The sequence below is a fragment of the Melopsittacus undulatus genome, unplaced genomic scaffold (assembly GCF_012275295.1).
Source record: "Melopsittacus undulatus isolate bMelUnd1 unplaced genomic scaffold, bMelUnd1.mat.Z mat_scaffold_303_arrow_ctg1, whole genome shotgun sequence".
Lineage (NCBI taxonomy): Eukaryota > Metazoa > Chordata > Aves > Psittaciformes > Psittaculidae > Melopsittacus > Melopsittacus undulatus.
This window is the reverse complement of record NW_022994226.1, coordinates 52,278-65,980: the sequence shown is the minus strand read 5'-3', so window position 1 is coordinate 65,980 and position 13,703 is coordinate 52,278. Positions and strand designations below refer to the sequence as shown.

Genomic DNA, 13,703 nt, shown 5'->3' with positions numbered 1-13,703 from the left:
AGTTCTAGTTACCTGATGAAGGATCTCTTTGGCAAGAGGAGGCCCAAAAGACACATCTGCTCCCGATGGGTAAGGTGAATAGGTGTGTGGATGGCTGTTTGGTGCTTGAATAATAATTTGTTCAGTACGAAAGAAAGGCCCAAAGTGTGTGTCAAAGTACTCCTTCTCCCTGCGAGCTTGGCTGCTTGGGACTGACCAGAGATCCACAGGGTTTGTAGTTGCTTTAATATATACAAAGCCTGAGCAGCACATTGCAATGAAGACCACAGAGAACAGGATAACAGGACGTGGATTTCTGACACAAAATGCCCCCCATGATGTGAATGTCATCCTTAGGCCATTCTCAAACCTTTCACCAAGCCTTTCACCACAAGTAATATTCCCTGTAAGAACAAGAATTAAAGAGTAAATGTTGGAGAAGTCAGTTAAGCGGCATTTTCTTAAATTCCATTAGGATAGATGAAATTTTGCTCTAGCTCTGTTTGTAGTAGACACTAGAAGCCGTATCTACATTGATGGTCAGACCCAAGGACCAGTCCCTGACTGAGGTCAAGGGGGGCAGAAATCAGGTTTTACCTAACACTGCCCCTTCTAATGTAAGATTGTCTTTAGCGCAAGGCGGCACAACAAATAATGGTAGGAAGCATTTAAGAGATACGTAAGCATTAAAATGAGCTACCTCAGCTGCTACACAAACTACAGTTCTCTCATTACATACTTTGAATGGATACACAGATGGATCAGAACATGATCAAACTGTATTAGCATCATGTTGCCCACACCCCCACCCCAGCTACAAAACACTCCAGAGCTTCCTATTATCATAGCTAAATTCATAAACTGTGCACCCAGGGCTTTCAGCATCCAGCAAAACAGGGTTAAGTTCTATCCTAAAAAGAAAATACTGTCCAGAAAACCTGAAATAAGCCCTGTAAGAATTGATCATATGGCCTACGAAAGCTAAAATTCCAGAACCCATCCACAGAAAATGGATGCATTTACAGTAAGTTTTAACAAATCTATTACTTTTATCCAAGACATACCATTGTCATGATGAGAGTTCACAGGAAAGGCTATATTGCTGTCAATTGGTGTGTACTCTGAGACAAAGTGCCGTCTCCTGCAAGACAAAAGCCTGTTACCGTACTCCCCCAAAACAGTATCTTTTGGGGTTTGTACAGTAAGAATAGTCTAGTGCTAGTAATAAATTTGATATTTGACTCCTCCAGAATTTACAGGCATCTCATGTTCCCTCTACACCCATCCATTCAAGAACATCAACCTGCAGCTTTATGTTCCTTTAGAACAACCTACAGCCACATTAGCCATCTTAAACTTTTCTAGTTAGATCAAGCACACATTCCTTAGGCATATGTAGAAGGCCAGTAGCATTAGCAACACTGATAACATCTTTAAATTGATTATAATTTAGAGTGAAAACATTTGCAAGTGCTCTCTATGTTAGGAATATTACTTCATTAGTCAAACTGCTTATGCTACACCTACTTAGCTTGAAGAAATGGGGAAGGAAAAAGGAAAGGAAGCCATTTTCTTCCTCTCCTGAAGATAGGCAAGTTATAGCATGGAACCCTTACAATAGACCTATATTGTTTATACTCATTCCCAACACCCAGAGCAGAAGCCAAGTTCAATAGCCTCCTCATAGTAAGCTAATTAAATTTCCAGTGATGGCAGAATGTTTTGGTCTATAAAGCAGATATTTCACCCTTATTTCATGTAGTTTACTTCACATGTTGCTTACTACAGTAAGGCTGCTGAGCATATCATAAGCTTGTTCTACCCACTATCCTTTTCCACACAGATTTAATTCATATTATACAGCAATTTCAGGTTCCTGGTCATAGCAGAACAATGTTAAAGCTAGACTGAAAAGTATCACCATACACCAAGACATTAGATAGAAACCTCTGGAAAAATTCTATTAAGAAACATTAATAAGTTTCCACTGTTCTGGATTGCTAGCACACCCACAAAGCATTTATAGCTACAGCTCCTTGTGCACTTTACTAGCAAGTATCACATAGCACAGAAGCTGGCTTGTTGCCCCTTACTTTACAAAATGCTATAATTACTGGAAGGTCAGCTTTTGTCTAGCTGTTTCAGGAGACTAAGAAGTATTCAAGACTTAATCTGCAGTAGGGCATCAACTGTTTTGTTACAAGTATTAGTCTGCAAGAAAACAATGTTACAATTGCATTTGGCTGCCAATGATCCTGAACTGAGTTACAACAATCTCATTACCTTTAAGTCAAACTTCTAGTGATTCTTTCCCCCTTAACCACATCTCCTGACAGATTAAACACTTTCTTGCATATGTAACAACAACCAAAAGTAATTAAGCTTTTAAAGAAACTGCACGTGGCAAACAGGTTTTTCCATCACTGGAATTTTTCAGCTCATTCCAGTTTACAGGAGTGTTCCAACTTAAAGGAACAAGTGAGTGGAGGAAGAGAACAGGATAGCATTTTTGGTCATATGGGTTCTCCAAGATATTAGTTTATTCATGTATTGACCTTGTCTTAAGCACTGTAAAACCCCACAGCTTCCAAAGTTTGACCTTGAGTACAAAAGCAGCTCACTGCTCCTGGAAGGCAGTCCTCTGGTATCTTAAAACATATCATCCAAGAACAGACAAAGTTCTACTGAAACTTTACTGTTTACTACAGAGGCTTAATGTCAGTTAAATGAAGCAGATATATGCATCTCCCTAGACTTCTGCACACTCTTGCTTATAAAAGTTGTAGATTTGTGTATTTCATCCTATTGCTAGGGATTCTATGAGAGTCATACATTAACTAAACCAACTTCCAAATTCACTTTCTACTATGTGAATTTTAGGTGTTAGAACACTCCCTGTAAGTATAAGTATCTGCCACAGAACAGGACTTTTGGTTGGGTAAAGAAATAGAGGCATAAGTATTCTGTCCTGGGCAAAGGAAGCTTTCAGGGAAAAGGCAAGTGACTGTAAGAGCTGAGCATTCTGAATACTTTACCTGTAACACCAGACTCCAAAAACCAGTGCAAAAAATATAAGTAGAAATCCCATGTAGGAGATCCACATGATGACATACACAGCATCCAAACCAAATAAAAGCCAAGGAGGAGGCAATGGAGGGGGTTGAGGTTTTGGACCACAGACAATGGAACAGTCCTGACAGCTGCATGGTGCTGTCGAATCATCCACAGACTCATTACAGCCTTTGGTTGCATTGTTCATAGGATTCATTCCATGGACAGGAACATCTGCCAAATCACAAGTTGTAGAGACAATTCACTACCACATAAAAATTCAGACCTTTATAACAAAAGCTTCTCAGTTAAATTAGTTAAGCCTTTATACAAAAGGCCCTATCCTCTATGCTTTTCTTGGTCTTACAGCTGAATAAGCCACTACTGTTTCCATAGCAGGTACCAATTATTTACAGTTGTCTACTAACTAAATGTCTGATCATGTTTGAGAACATTTCATTCTGTAGACCTAGTAAGGACATACACTGCTATCATCCCAGCAATGTCTCCACCTTTATCTGTTCGGACTGAAAAATGGATAACAATTTCTTTGCAAAGAAATCCTGAAGGATTAAGGTACCACCCTGATTTCCCCAAAGAATGCAAGCTATCCAGTTGTCTATGCTCGGTCCATTGCTTAATGAATTTGCACTTGCTTTGTATGCATCTTCTTGCTGTATAGATCTCAAAGTGTGACTTCCAAGCAGATATCAGAAAAGATAATCACTTTCTTATATTGCTTCGAAAGCCTTCAACAGCAGATACTCATTGCTGGGCAGCTGTTTAACAGATCAGTATAACAGCTATACTATACTGATTTTTCAGCCTTTGACAGATGCTTCAAAGGCAAGGACTAATCAGTTTCTCACCTGAAAAGATAGGAATAATGCTGAAAGGAGTTTGTCCATTGTCTTTACTAAACATGTACTCAATCCAGTTGGTTGCATTGCAGTCCTTGACATCCTTCCCACATAGCAGCCCCAGTGCTTTAACATTACTCGATGGAGCCTCCACATCTTTGCAGGCATTATACATTGCTAGGAAGAATGCATGAAGACAGATTTTAGACCAATGTTATTGTTTGAGTGAGTACTTCCAATAATTATAGACTTGATTTCAAGAAGAAACATATTAAGACTGTTAAATAATGCTTTCAGTTTTATTTACAGTATTCAAGGTTGTGATGCTTTGTTACAGCTATCTTCCTCCAAACAGGCCATCTGATTCTGCTTTATGCTAGAACCTACTTTACTGTTTCAGATGCAACAGGGCTTAATATTAAGTTCCTTTCAGGGAAAGTTATGACAAACATTTAAGGTAGTTTTGACCTCTAGGCCACATATGACTTTCAAGTGTCTCAACTTAAAGGTTACTGCACAAAGGGTACAAAGACTGAATTAATGCTTCAAGCCTGCTATAAATTTGGGATTATTTTGAATTTGTTGTTAGAAAAAAAAATATTTAAGACTTAAAGGACTAGAACAGTCCATTTCAAGAGGAATGAGTGCCTCTTACAGAACCATTCCAGTGCACTGTGTACCAACCTGACCATTATACCTGCCAGATAGTTTCAGTATCAGGTATGCTTTGGACATGAAGTATTTGTCAACAACGTTGTTTTTCTGAAGTTGAAGTCCTCAGGGTTATCAGCTTTTAACCATTTGTATAGATCCGCAGTCTTAGCTGAGTCTTCTAAATAGCAGTATTAAGTGTCACTGCAATGTCTCCTACCCAGGCAGAAGTTGGCATTACAGCTGTTTTAAGGGGGACTACCAGTACCAATTTGGTATCTCAAACTCGAAAAGATAGTCAAAGAGATGATTTGCCCCTCGCAGTTCTTCTCAAGAAAGCACTGGTCTTGTTACCTTAACAAAAGCTAAGACAAGTTAACATGCTGTTTACTCACCATTCGCAAAGCTGTCTCCAATAAAGTACTGCAGCTCTGTAACACTACTTTTGTTCTCTTTTAAAACTGGATCATAATAGGGTATGGTGCTTGTAACATTCAAAAAGTCAGATTGATTTGGACTGCAAGTCAGTTCACAGAAGAGGTTTATTAAGTTGTAAAAACAGGATGGACATCTGGGTAGGAAAGTCAATGAACAGCAATCAGATTAAAAGGTAAAGATGCAACTTATCCGATTTAACCTACAGAGCAAGCGTAAACATCCTGCTACCAATGACAGAACAAAATGTTTAAATTTTGCAGGTTCTTAATCAGCAATACAACATTACCTGGTGCTTAAAATTGTGTAATACTTACCAGTACCATCAACACCATTCACTAACAAAATTTTCTATCTCAAATAGCAGATACAAGCAGAAATTGAAGGAAAAACTTAACTGCTGCTAGCAGGATGGTTTCTGTTAGAACAGGAAGACTGAAAAGTGCTTTATGTCACCCTCTTCTGAAGGCTTCATTATAAATACAATAGCTTGAGGCAAGCTAAAGTAATGTTTATTCTACCATCTAACTTTATTGAGACTGCAAGTAATTTAATGAAATTAAAACCTCCTGATACAGATTAGGAAGTCACTCCAAGAGCTTGCCCCAATAAGCCTCAGAATGAAATTACCACCTTTTCTACACTCTACTTAAAAAAGCACATTAAGACATGTTCACATTAAAAAGCTCTAGCTGCTTTGCCATTTGTTAGCATACCTGGAGAGAAACTGCAAAGGCAGCTGCAAGTTGTTTTTCAAGGTCTGAAGTTGATGAACATCACAGCAAGTGCTTACATTGCCGAAGAATAAGCCTGGACAGAGTTCCTTAAATAAAAACAGTACTGAGATCAGAGGAAAGAAGCAAAAGTATGTTTAAGGCTTCAGAACTCGTGAGAATTATGGGTTCTACTTCAGTATATTTTAGAAGACAGTAGCTGCTGCTGTGGGAAATGTATAGGAGGAAAAAAAAAGAAATTAGTCTAGTCAATAAGAATTTTTAGAGAATAGAGGGAAGAATCTCTTCTTTCATTCAGTTTCATTCATCACTTCCTTTTAAAAAGCTCCTTCAGATGATCTTTAGTCACCAGGGTCTATATATAGAATGATAATGGCATTTGAAAGTCTATTAGTAATACAACAAAGTATGCTTATCTGAGTTCAAAGTATTCCTGCAGCTTATCCTCTAGGATACCTTCTGGATAGTGTCAGATTCTAGGGGTCTCAGAAGGCAAGCCACTAACCATAAAAATCGTTCATTACCTGGCAGAGTTCTTTCATGTTCAGTTTATAGAAGAGATGCATGCATTTAATACAAGTATAACTTATAATAACATACAAGACCTGCACATTAGGCCTTCAGAAACAACACCAAACAGTAGTTAGCTCAGCTGCATATTTAAGTCACTCCTGCAAACAGCCAAACCACTGTTTAACTCTATAGCTATTTCACACTTAAAGCTTTGAACAATCATCAGTGTCAGAAGGCACATCTACAGATGTAGCAGCATCATCCTACACTGTGTTTCAAACACACAAGCTCTATTCTGACTGTGATTTTGTTCACTTTGACAGCTAAAGCCCAGATAAGGAAATATAGTCTCACACTAGGTACAGCTAAGTTCAGATAAAATAAACTTTGTCCAAGTTTGCTCCATTTGAATGGGTGTCAACTACTGCATTATTATTTAAAGAAGAGTTCAGGAACAATCATCTGATGGAAAACATAGTTTAGTCTTGCCCTTTAGAGACTGGAAGGGTGTAACTGCAGAGTATTGTAGTTTGGCAGAGTCCTAAAAACACAGTGCTTATGCCACTGAGGAAAATACACAGGCAAGCAAAACTATCCCATATTTACTGTTATGTTTGTGAAAGCCTGTAATCACATGTTTTGGAGACTTCTATCTCCAAAGAGAAACTGTTTGGGCTATGAGCTATTCCTGAGAAATCACAAATAATCTGCTCATTTTCTTACCAGGTTAGGTTAAAAAGCACCACAGTGCAGGTCCAACAGAATCCAACACAGAATTCCAAAGCATAGGAGAATAATTTTTTAGCAGCAGATCTCCATAAGAATCTCACCTGCAGTAAGTCATAGCCATCTTCTGGTAGTGCTATTGGTGGTCCATCATAAGCACAGTTGTATCTCTTGTCTCCAGAAGCAACTCCACATTCTCCATACCAGACACAAGATTGTGGAAGTACCTAATCAACCCAACATAACTGATTAACTGCAAGGAATAGTGCCAACTTCCTCATTTATTGTAGAGTTTATGTGCCAACATTCCAAAACTCATTTACAATCTAGATTAACTTTCTACTAATTTAAACATCAGCTTGCACCAAATAAAATACCCATTAACAATAGCATGTGTTTTTGATATGTGCACACCACCACCAACCTCCACCTCAGCTCCTCTCCCATCCCCACCCAGTCTAGTAACAGGAAGTGCTATAGACTTCCAGTCTATAGTTAAGACCAAGTATAAGAACTAAGAAAAACACACACTGCTTCAAAAGCATCTCCAAATATAAGGTCATGTAGAAAACAATTTGTTCATACAAGTGGATTAAACTGTCACTTTAAAGCACATGAGTAAGTGTACATGGAGAAGCATACTGCTTACATGCAGTATTTCAGTTCCTCCTGACACCTTTTAATCCTTCTTGCAAACTCAAGTCACTTACAGTGACAGATTGAGGAAGTAGAAGCATAAAGAGGACTCCAAAACAGAACTTCATGGCTCTGCACTCGTCATGGAATGACATATATTGTCACAATCTCAAAGAATGCTCTTCATTACCACTTTCAAGCCTAAGCATGCAACGTGTAAGTGGCAAGTAGAAAATTTAAAGTCTCATTTTAGAGATGTTTCCAGTTAAAGGACTAGCAAAACTTATAAACTGGTCCTTTTTTATGCACATAAGGGAAATGGAAAAAGGATAATGGCACCCTGGAAGCCTTGTAGTTTTTGTTCAGTAGTACTAACACAGACATCTGAAATGCTAAACCAAAATATTCTGGAAAACACTTAATGCAATAACAAGTTATTTACAGAAAATTCTTTAAGACAGCTCCAAGATCGCCCTATGCACCTGGGCTGCAAACGAAAAGCAGACTGCACAAACAATTATTGCACTTCTACCAGCTCTGATCAGAAGTTTGTATGGCACAGTCCGAGACATAACTGACCTACTTTTATCTCCTGAACAACCTTGAACTAGCATTTGCAGAAACAGCATATGCTTACACTGCAAGGACAGACTGCTGTGCTTTGTGCTTGACCGTGAATAATGCTGTTTACTGACTAGAGAGGCCTCTGAAAGGCTGTATTCATAATACCCAAGAGCTACCCAGAATTACGCCTCTAAAACACCCGTTTTTGTGCCAACACGACTGACAGTTCCTCAAAACGTATGTAAGTAATTATTAGGTTTTAAATCAATAGCTATCACCAGTTTACCTAACCCTGTTAGAATTGTTTTCTTTTACCTTAACCTAGGCAACATGGCCCAATTCAAATTACTCACTAGAAGCCAGGTCCAAGAATCAGTTTAAGTACCACCCATCCAGATCACCATTTCATTTGTTTCCTGTAGCATTTCTTCCAGCTAAACCTGTCACCAGCTGCTAAGTATCAACATATTCTTACCCACAAGTTGGAAGCCACCCATTAAGATTGCCCTTGTAAACACTAAATATTAACACCAGCATAAGTAAAAAATTTCTATAAATTGGAGTCTATTTACAGAAACTATATTGTAAACGTGCTCATACATCAAATTAAGAAGTCAGTTTCTTTGATGCAAAATTAGAAATCACTCTTTACCTCTTCTTCCTCACACTTCTATACTCCAGTTTTAATAGCAAATGATCTGCTAATGAGGAAAGATGGTTTAGTGTCTGCATGTACCAGTGTCCAAAGTGACAATCTCTTCAAGAAGCAGCACAGATTCAATGCTATTTTTGTAAAAGGGCAAAGAATTTTAGCTGCATACTACTGCCTGTGAAAACAGAATTAGGTATTTCTTCAGTATCTGGCTGCCTTCCATGTTTAGCCTAGAATGGTTTGTAATAATACTTTTATGAAACTTTCTATGTTTCATTAGGTGTTGTCATCTAACACTTTCTAATTTTAAAACCCACAAAATTATCAGCCTACACTTTTCATAAAGACAAGCCTCTTCCAGAGTAGTTGGTGTGGGAAAAGTGGCAATGCAGTTACCAGTTAGAAAAAAAAACCCCAAACTTATCAGGGCACTTCCTACATAGAAAACCTTCTGTGTTGTAAAGTAAACTTCAGCTACTACATCAGACTGACTGGTAGCTCTATTGTTTTAAAAATGTTATCTGCATTTCAAGGTAACACTTCCTTGATTATAAATATAAAAATACAAAATAAAATACAAGCTGTGTTATGTCTAAATTTACCCACCAGGTATTTTGCTATCATTTTCACGACAAAGCAGTTTACTAGCACATGACTTGGTCAGGCACCAAAAAGCATTCAGCTAAAAGCAAGCAAGCAAAAAAAGCAAGATGAGGTGTTCCAGCCTAATGTTAGTTTACACTTGTAATTTGAATAAAGAATTTGGAACCACACAGAAACAATCCGAGATTAGATATTTATGCCATAACCTAGTGAGATCTCACTAATAAAAATATTATTCCCTGAACAGCTAAGCTTTGATGATCCTTGGTTTACAGGGGTTGAACGAAACCCTAACCCCCACTAAATCAAAGTCAGCAGCAAGTCACCAGTACAGCTCTCAGACATTTAACAACTCAATAGCATACTCATCACTGAGTCAGTAACAAAATATGGGAGAGGGCTGGTCTCCTAGGGTTCAAACAGTATTCAGGGATACTGCAAGTCACTAAGTAACTACTCTGTTACCACCGATAAGATATAGCTACAAGTTCTTCCCCCCAAAAAACTCTCCAGTAAAAGCTAGATTAAGTTACAGAATACAACAAGTACTCTGCTCTTTCAGAACACTCCTACACCACTTGGAAGAGATGGAGATGAGTAAGTGTGGTTGTCAACAAACCACAGTTTAACAAAGCTACTGCTTGCAGAGTGAGACCTTCAGGTCATATAAGATTTGGGTGAACAATCATCTTAAACAGGTGAAAGCCCTCCTAGCCCTCAGAGTAACAGAGAAATGCAGTGTTGAAGCCAACTGCCTTCTAGATAAGGCAAAATACTCCACAGGACTAACATCAACAGATTTTTTTGTTTGGTTGAGGGTTTTCTGTTGTTGTTTCTTAATCACACTAATGAGTGCTCTGTATTTTATAATGGGAGTAAGCACTTTATAAAGCAATATCAACATAACCTCAGATTAAGGCTGTTCTCTGCTGCCCCCAGCGCAGTTTAGAAATCATCTGGCAGTACACTAACACTATACTTCATTACATCCTCAGAGTTCAGAAAAGTATATCCCTACTTCTGGTCAACTTAACCTGTTTGAAGAGAAGTTCCACCTCAGGTCAGAGTTCCAGGAGTCCTAATATAGAACTTGTACACAAGCAAGTATGGGCATTTCATGACTATTAACATTCTACAAAGGTTCTGCCATAGCTTTTTCGTTTGCAGGCATTATCATTTGCAATAAAACTGGTATTCCAACAGAAATATTTACTTCAGTCTAAGTTTCTTCAACTGCATGTTGAAACAAATCAATCTTAAATGCTTCCAGCAACATTAGCCACCACCAACAATGAATATGTAGCTGTTAAGCAAAGAACAATGATAGGTTTTATACAGAAACAGCAACTATTTGTAGCCTTGCAAATACCAGATCACAAGTGAACATTGTTTGGCTCTCCAGATTACTAATGTATGGAAAAGGCAACAGCTTCAGATACAGTTGTTTCCCCTTCCTTCCATCTACGATGGCAGTTCTATGCTCTTGCAGGGTAAAAAAGGAAGATTCCAAGAAAAGGCATACTGACTTCCTGTGTCATCCCCTCCCCCCCATAATATCTAGTCCACATCACAATTAATACCTGATACTGCCCACTAGCTTGAGAAATTGAGTTATAGGGAAACACAGCATCATAGTATCCTTAACAAATGGCAAGGCTGGTTTATGGAAGCAGGTGACCAGGTCAAGCTTGCAATCTGCCCCAGGATTTGCACATTACCTCACAGCCCTCCCTACGAGAGGGAGAAAAGGTCCATGGACTAAGTGAAACTGTATATATTTAATTCTTAGTCTTACTTTGTCTCTTTCAGTAACTTGTTCACAGGCAGCCAATTCAGGGACAATCTTGGTCTGCCAAGCTCCTCTTGTCCTTCTGCTCATAGTAAGGAACTGTTCCCTTTCAGACAGAAAAATCATTAGCCACTTCTGGTACGGCAAAGCAAGCCACAGTTCTGGACTTATCCAAGCACACTTCAGATGTCACAAGAAAGTCAAAGTCGAGCAGGAAAAGAAAGTTCTAATACTGGGAGTAGTTCAGTATCTGTGGGAGCAAGCTCATGTTGGTTGACAATGATTTATTAAGAAAATACACAATACATGCATGATCAGAAAGCACAAGGCCCCTAAGTAGCAGCTGCCTGCAACTAAGGCCACCTGTACCAAAATACCTCTCATACCCTGCAGGGAAATAGTAATAACACTGCACAACACAGGTTGTTTTGTCTACTGCCCAGCAAAATACTACTCAGACCTACCAGTCATTCCCTTCAGTCACCTCTCTTCTTTCAGGAGGACTTCTTTGCTTTTCATCCAGAATGTCTGTGAATAAGTCACTTCTGATTTTCCAGGAACTAACTTAAGAGGCTACTGTCTCAATCCTGAAGCCACATCCCCATCCCTAGCAAGGAAGCTGCTCCACACAGACATTTCAGAGGTCAGGTAACACCACACTGCAAGCCACCTGGTAAGCTTGAGACAGAGCAGCACCTGTCGTTAACATCTTCCCACAGGATTTCAGAAACACAGAATATATCCTACAGCTCGGGATTCCAGTTGCTGATAGGAAACCTGTGTCCCACCTTGCCCCACCTACCAATCTGACAACTTCTGTTTTAGTATAATTATACTAAGACCAAATGAAGCAGGTTGCTTAAAGCACACCAGATGCCATCCAGCACATGAGGTTGTTCAGAAAAGAGCAAGCACAGATTCAAGACTTGAGTGTTAGGCTATAAATAAATTAATAGTAAAAAGATTCAAATTCATTAGGAAACTGAAGCCTGCATGGTTAAAATAATTTTGCAATGTTTACTTCTTAAGGACCACAAAGCCACATCCTCTACAAAGATCCCCTAAATCTTAGGGAACTTGTTTCAAGCAGTATTTTCCTGTCACCTAAATGAGAGCATAATGCAACTTACCAACTTCTAACACACCTCACTGCTACAAGATGGCACCTCCCTCCCCAAAAACTTACGTAAAGAAGTGTTGGTAAGGTGTGAGGTCCATTACCTACCCACCTGGAGATCATGACTCAGTACTAAACAACCAGCTTCTCCACTGGTAATAGAAAAATGAATTCCTAGTTTTCTGTTCAAGTGCTTCAGAGGTTGTTTGAAAAGGATATGAGAACAGGGGAACCTCAGCCCACACACACAATGACAAAACTTGTGAGTTTGAAAACAGTTAAGCATATAACTTGACATAGAAAGTATGCTCCCAAGTTGGTTAGAGAGAAAAAAACCCACAAACAAAACACTAAGGCTCACAAAACACTCCTTGTTTCCCCAGAGTAAGTCAAAGCACCTTACTCATATCTTGGACTACAGCATAAACAAAACACAACAGAGAAAAGATAAGTGAAGGTAGTATAGTATTTTTTCCTAAAGTGTCAAAGTCTAACTTACTCTAGTATTTAGTTTTAAGGAAACATATCGTCTTGATACTGGAACATCGGTAAACAGCAAGATCTTGTTACACACAGACCATTACTTCCAGGAAGCTGTCCCGTAGCATAACAAACACTCTAGGCAAACCGAAGCAGACACTGAGGACATATGCAAGCCCCTACACGAGCATGTGACTGCATGGCTACTCACATGCACGGGGCATTGCATAACCAGGGCACACCACAGGACCGCGGCACCCCGGGCACTGCTGCTGGGCGCAATACCGGGGGCGCGGGTACAGGTTGAATTCGGCTAAGCCCAAGCACGCCCACTGTCTCGCCGCCGGTAATCCCAGGCGGGCCTGCCGTGTCACCGGGTTGTCCCGCTCTCCCTCGCCTCCATCCCGCCGGCAGCGAGCCGAAGTGAGAGGAAGGGGAGGGAGAGCCTCGCCGGGGATAAGGACGCAGACACCCTGGTACCATACTGCAACTTCGAGTACAGCGGCCTAACCCCCACCCCAGGCGGGACAGCCGCCCTCCTCAGCCGGTCCCCCCGCCGGGGACACCCTCGGCTTCAGGCTACGCTAGGAACCACCGCGGCCCCCGCAGCCATGAAGCAACACCCGCAGTGCGGAGGGAGCCAGCCGCCCCCCCTCCTCTAGGAGGCCCAGCCCGCAGACCCCCAACCCCAGCAGGCACGGCCGCCCCACGGCGCCCACCCCGAGCAAGACTCACCGGCGCAGGCGACAGAAGCGAAAAGAGGAAGAGAACAAGCAGGCCGAGGCCGCCCCGCCCGGGGCTGCCTTGCGGGCTCCCCATGGCTACGAGGGAAGGGGTGCGGGGAGCCGGCAGGGTTCTCGGCCGCCGCAGCACCGAGAGACGGTGAGGTGGAGAGAGGAGGCGGAGAGGGAGG

The 13,703-nt window shown here is 40.5% G+C and overlaps 1 protein-coding gene across 1 annotated transcript in view; it reads right to left on the bottom strand.

Moving 5' to 3' along the window:
- Window positions 1-13,703, bottom strand: part of LOC117438426 (NPC intracellular cholesterol transporter 1-like) — a 27,114-nt gene extending 13,411 nt beyond the window's left edge. The window contains exons 1-8 of the mRNA XM_034073954.1: window positions 13,526-13,703; window positions 7,054-7,176; window positions 5,693-5,799; window positions 4,937-5,112; window positions 3,900-4,067; window positions 3,015-3,264; window positions 1,044-1,120; window positions 13-383 (exon numbers count right to left, since the gene is read on the bottom strand). Of these exons, the coding sequence (XP_033929845.1) occupies window positions 13-383; window positions 1,044-1,120; window positions 3,015-3,264; window positions 3,900-4,067; window positions 4,937-5,112; window positions 5,693-5,799; window positions 7,054-7,176; window positions 13,526-13,609 (1,356 nt within the window). The 5' untranslated portion in view covers window positions 13,610-13,703. The remainder of the gene's footprint in view (window positions 1-12; window positions 384-1,043; window positions 1,121-3,014; window positions 3,265-3,899; window positions 4,068-4,936; window positions 5,113-5,692; window positions 5,800-7,053; window positions 7,177-13,525) is intronic.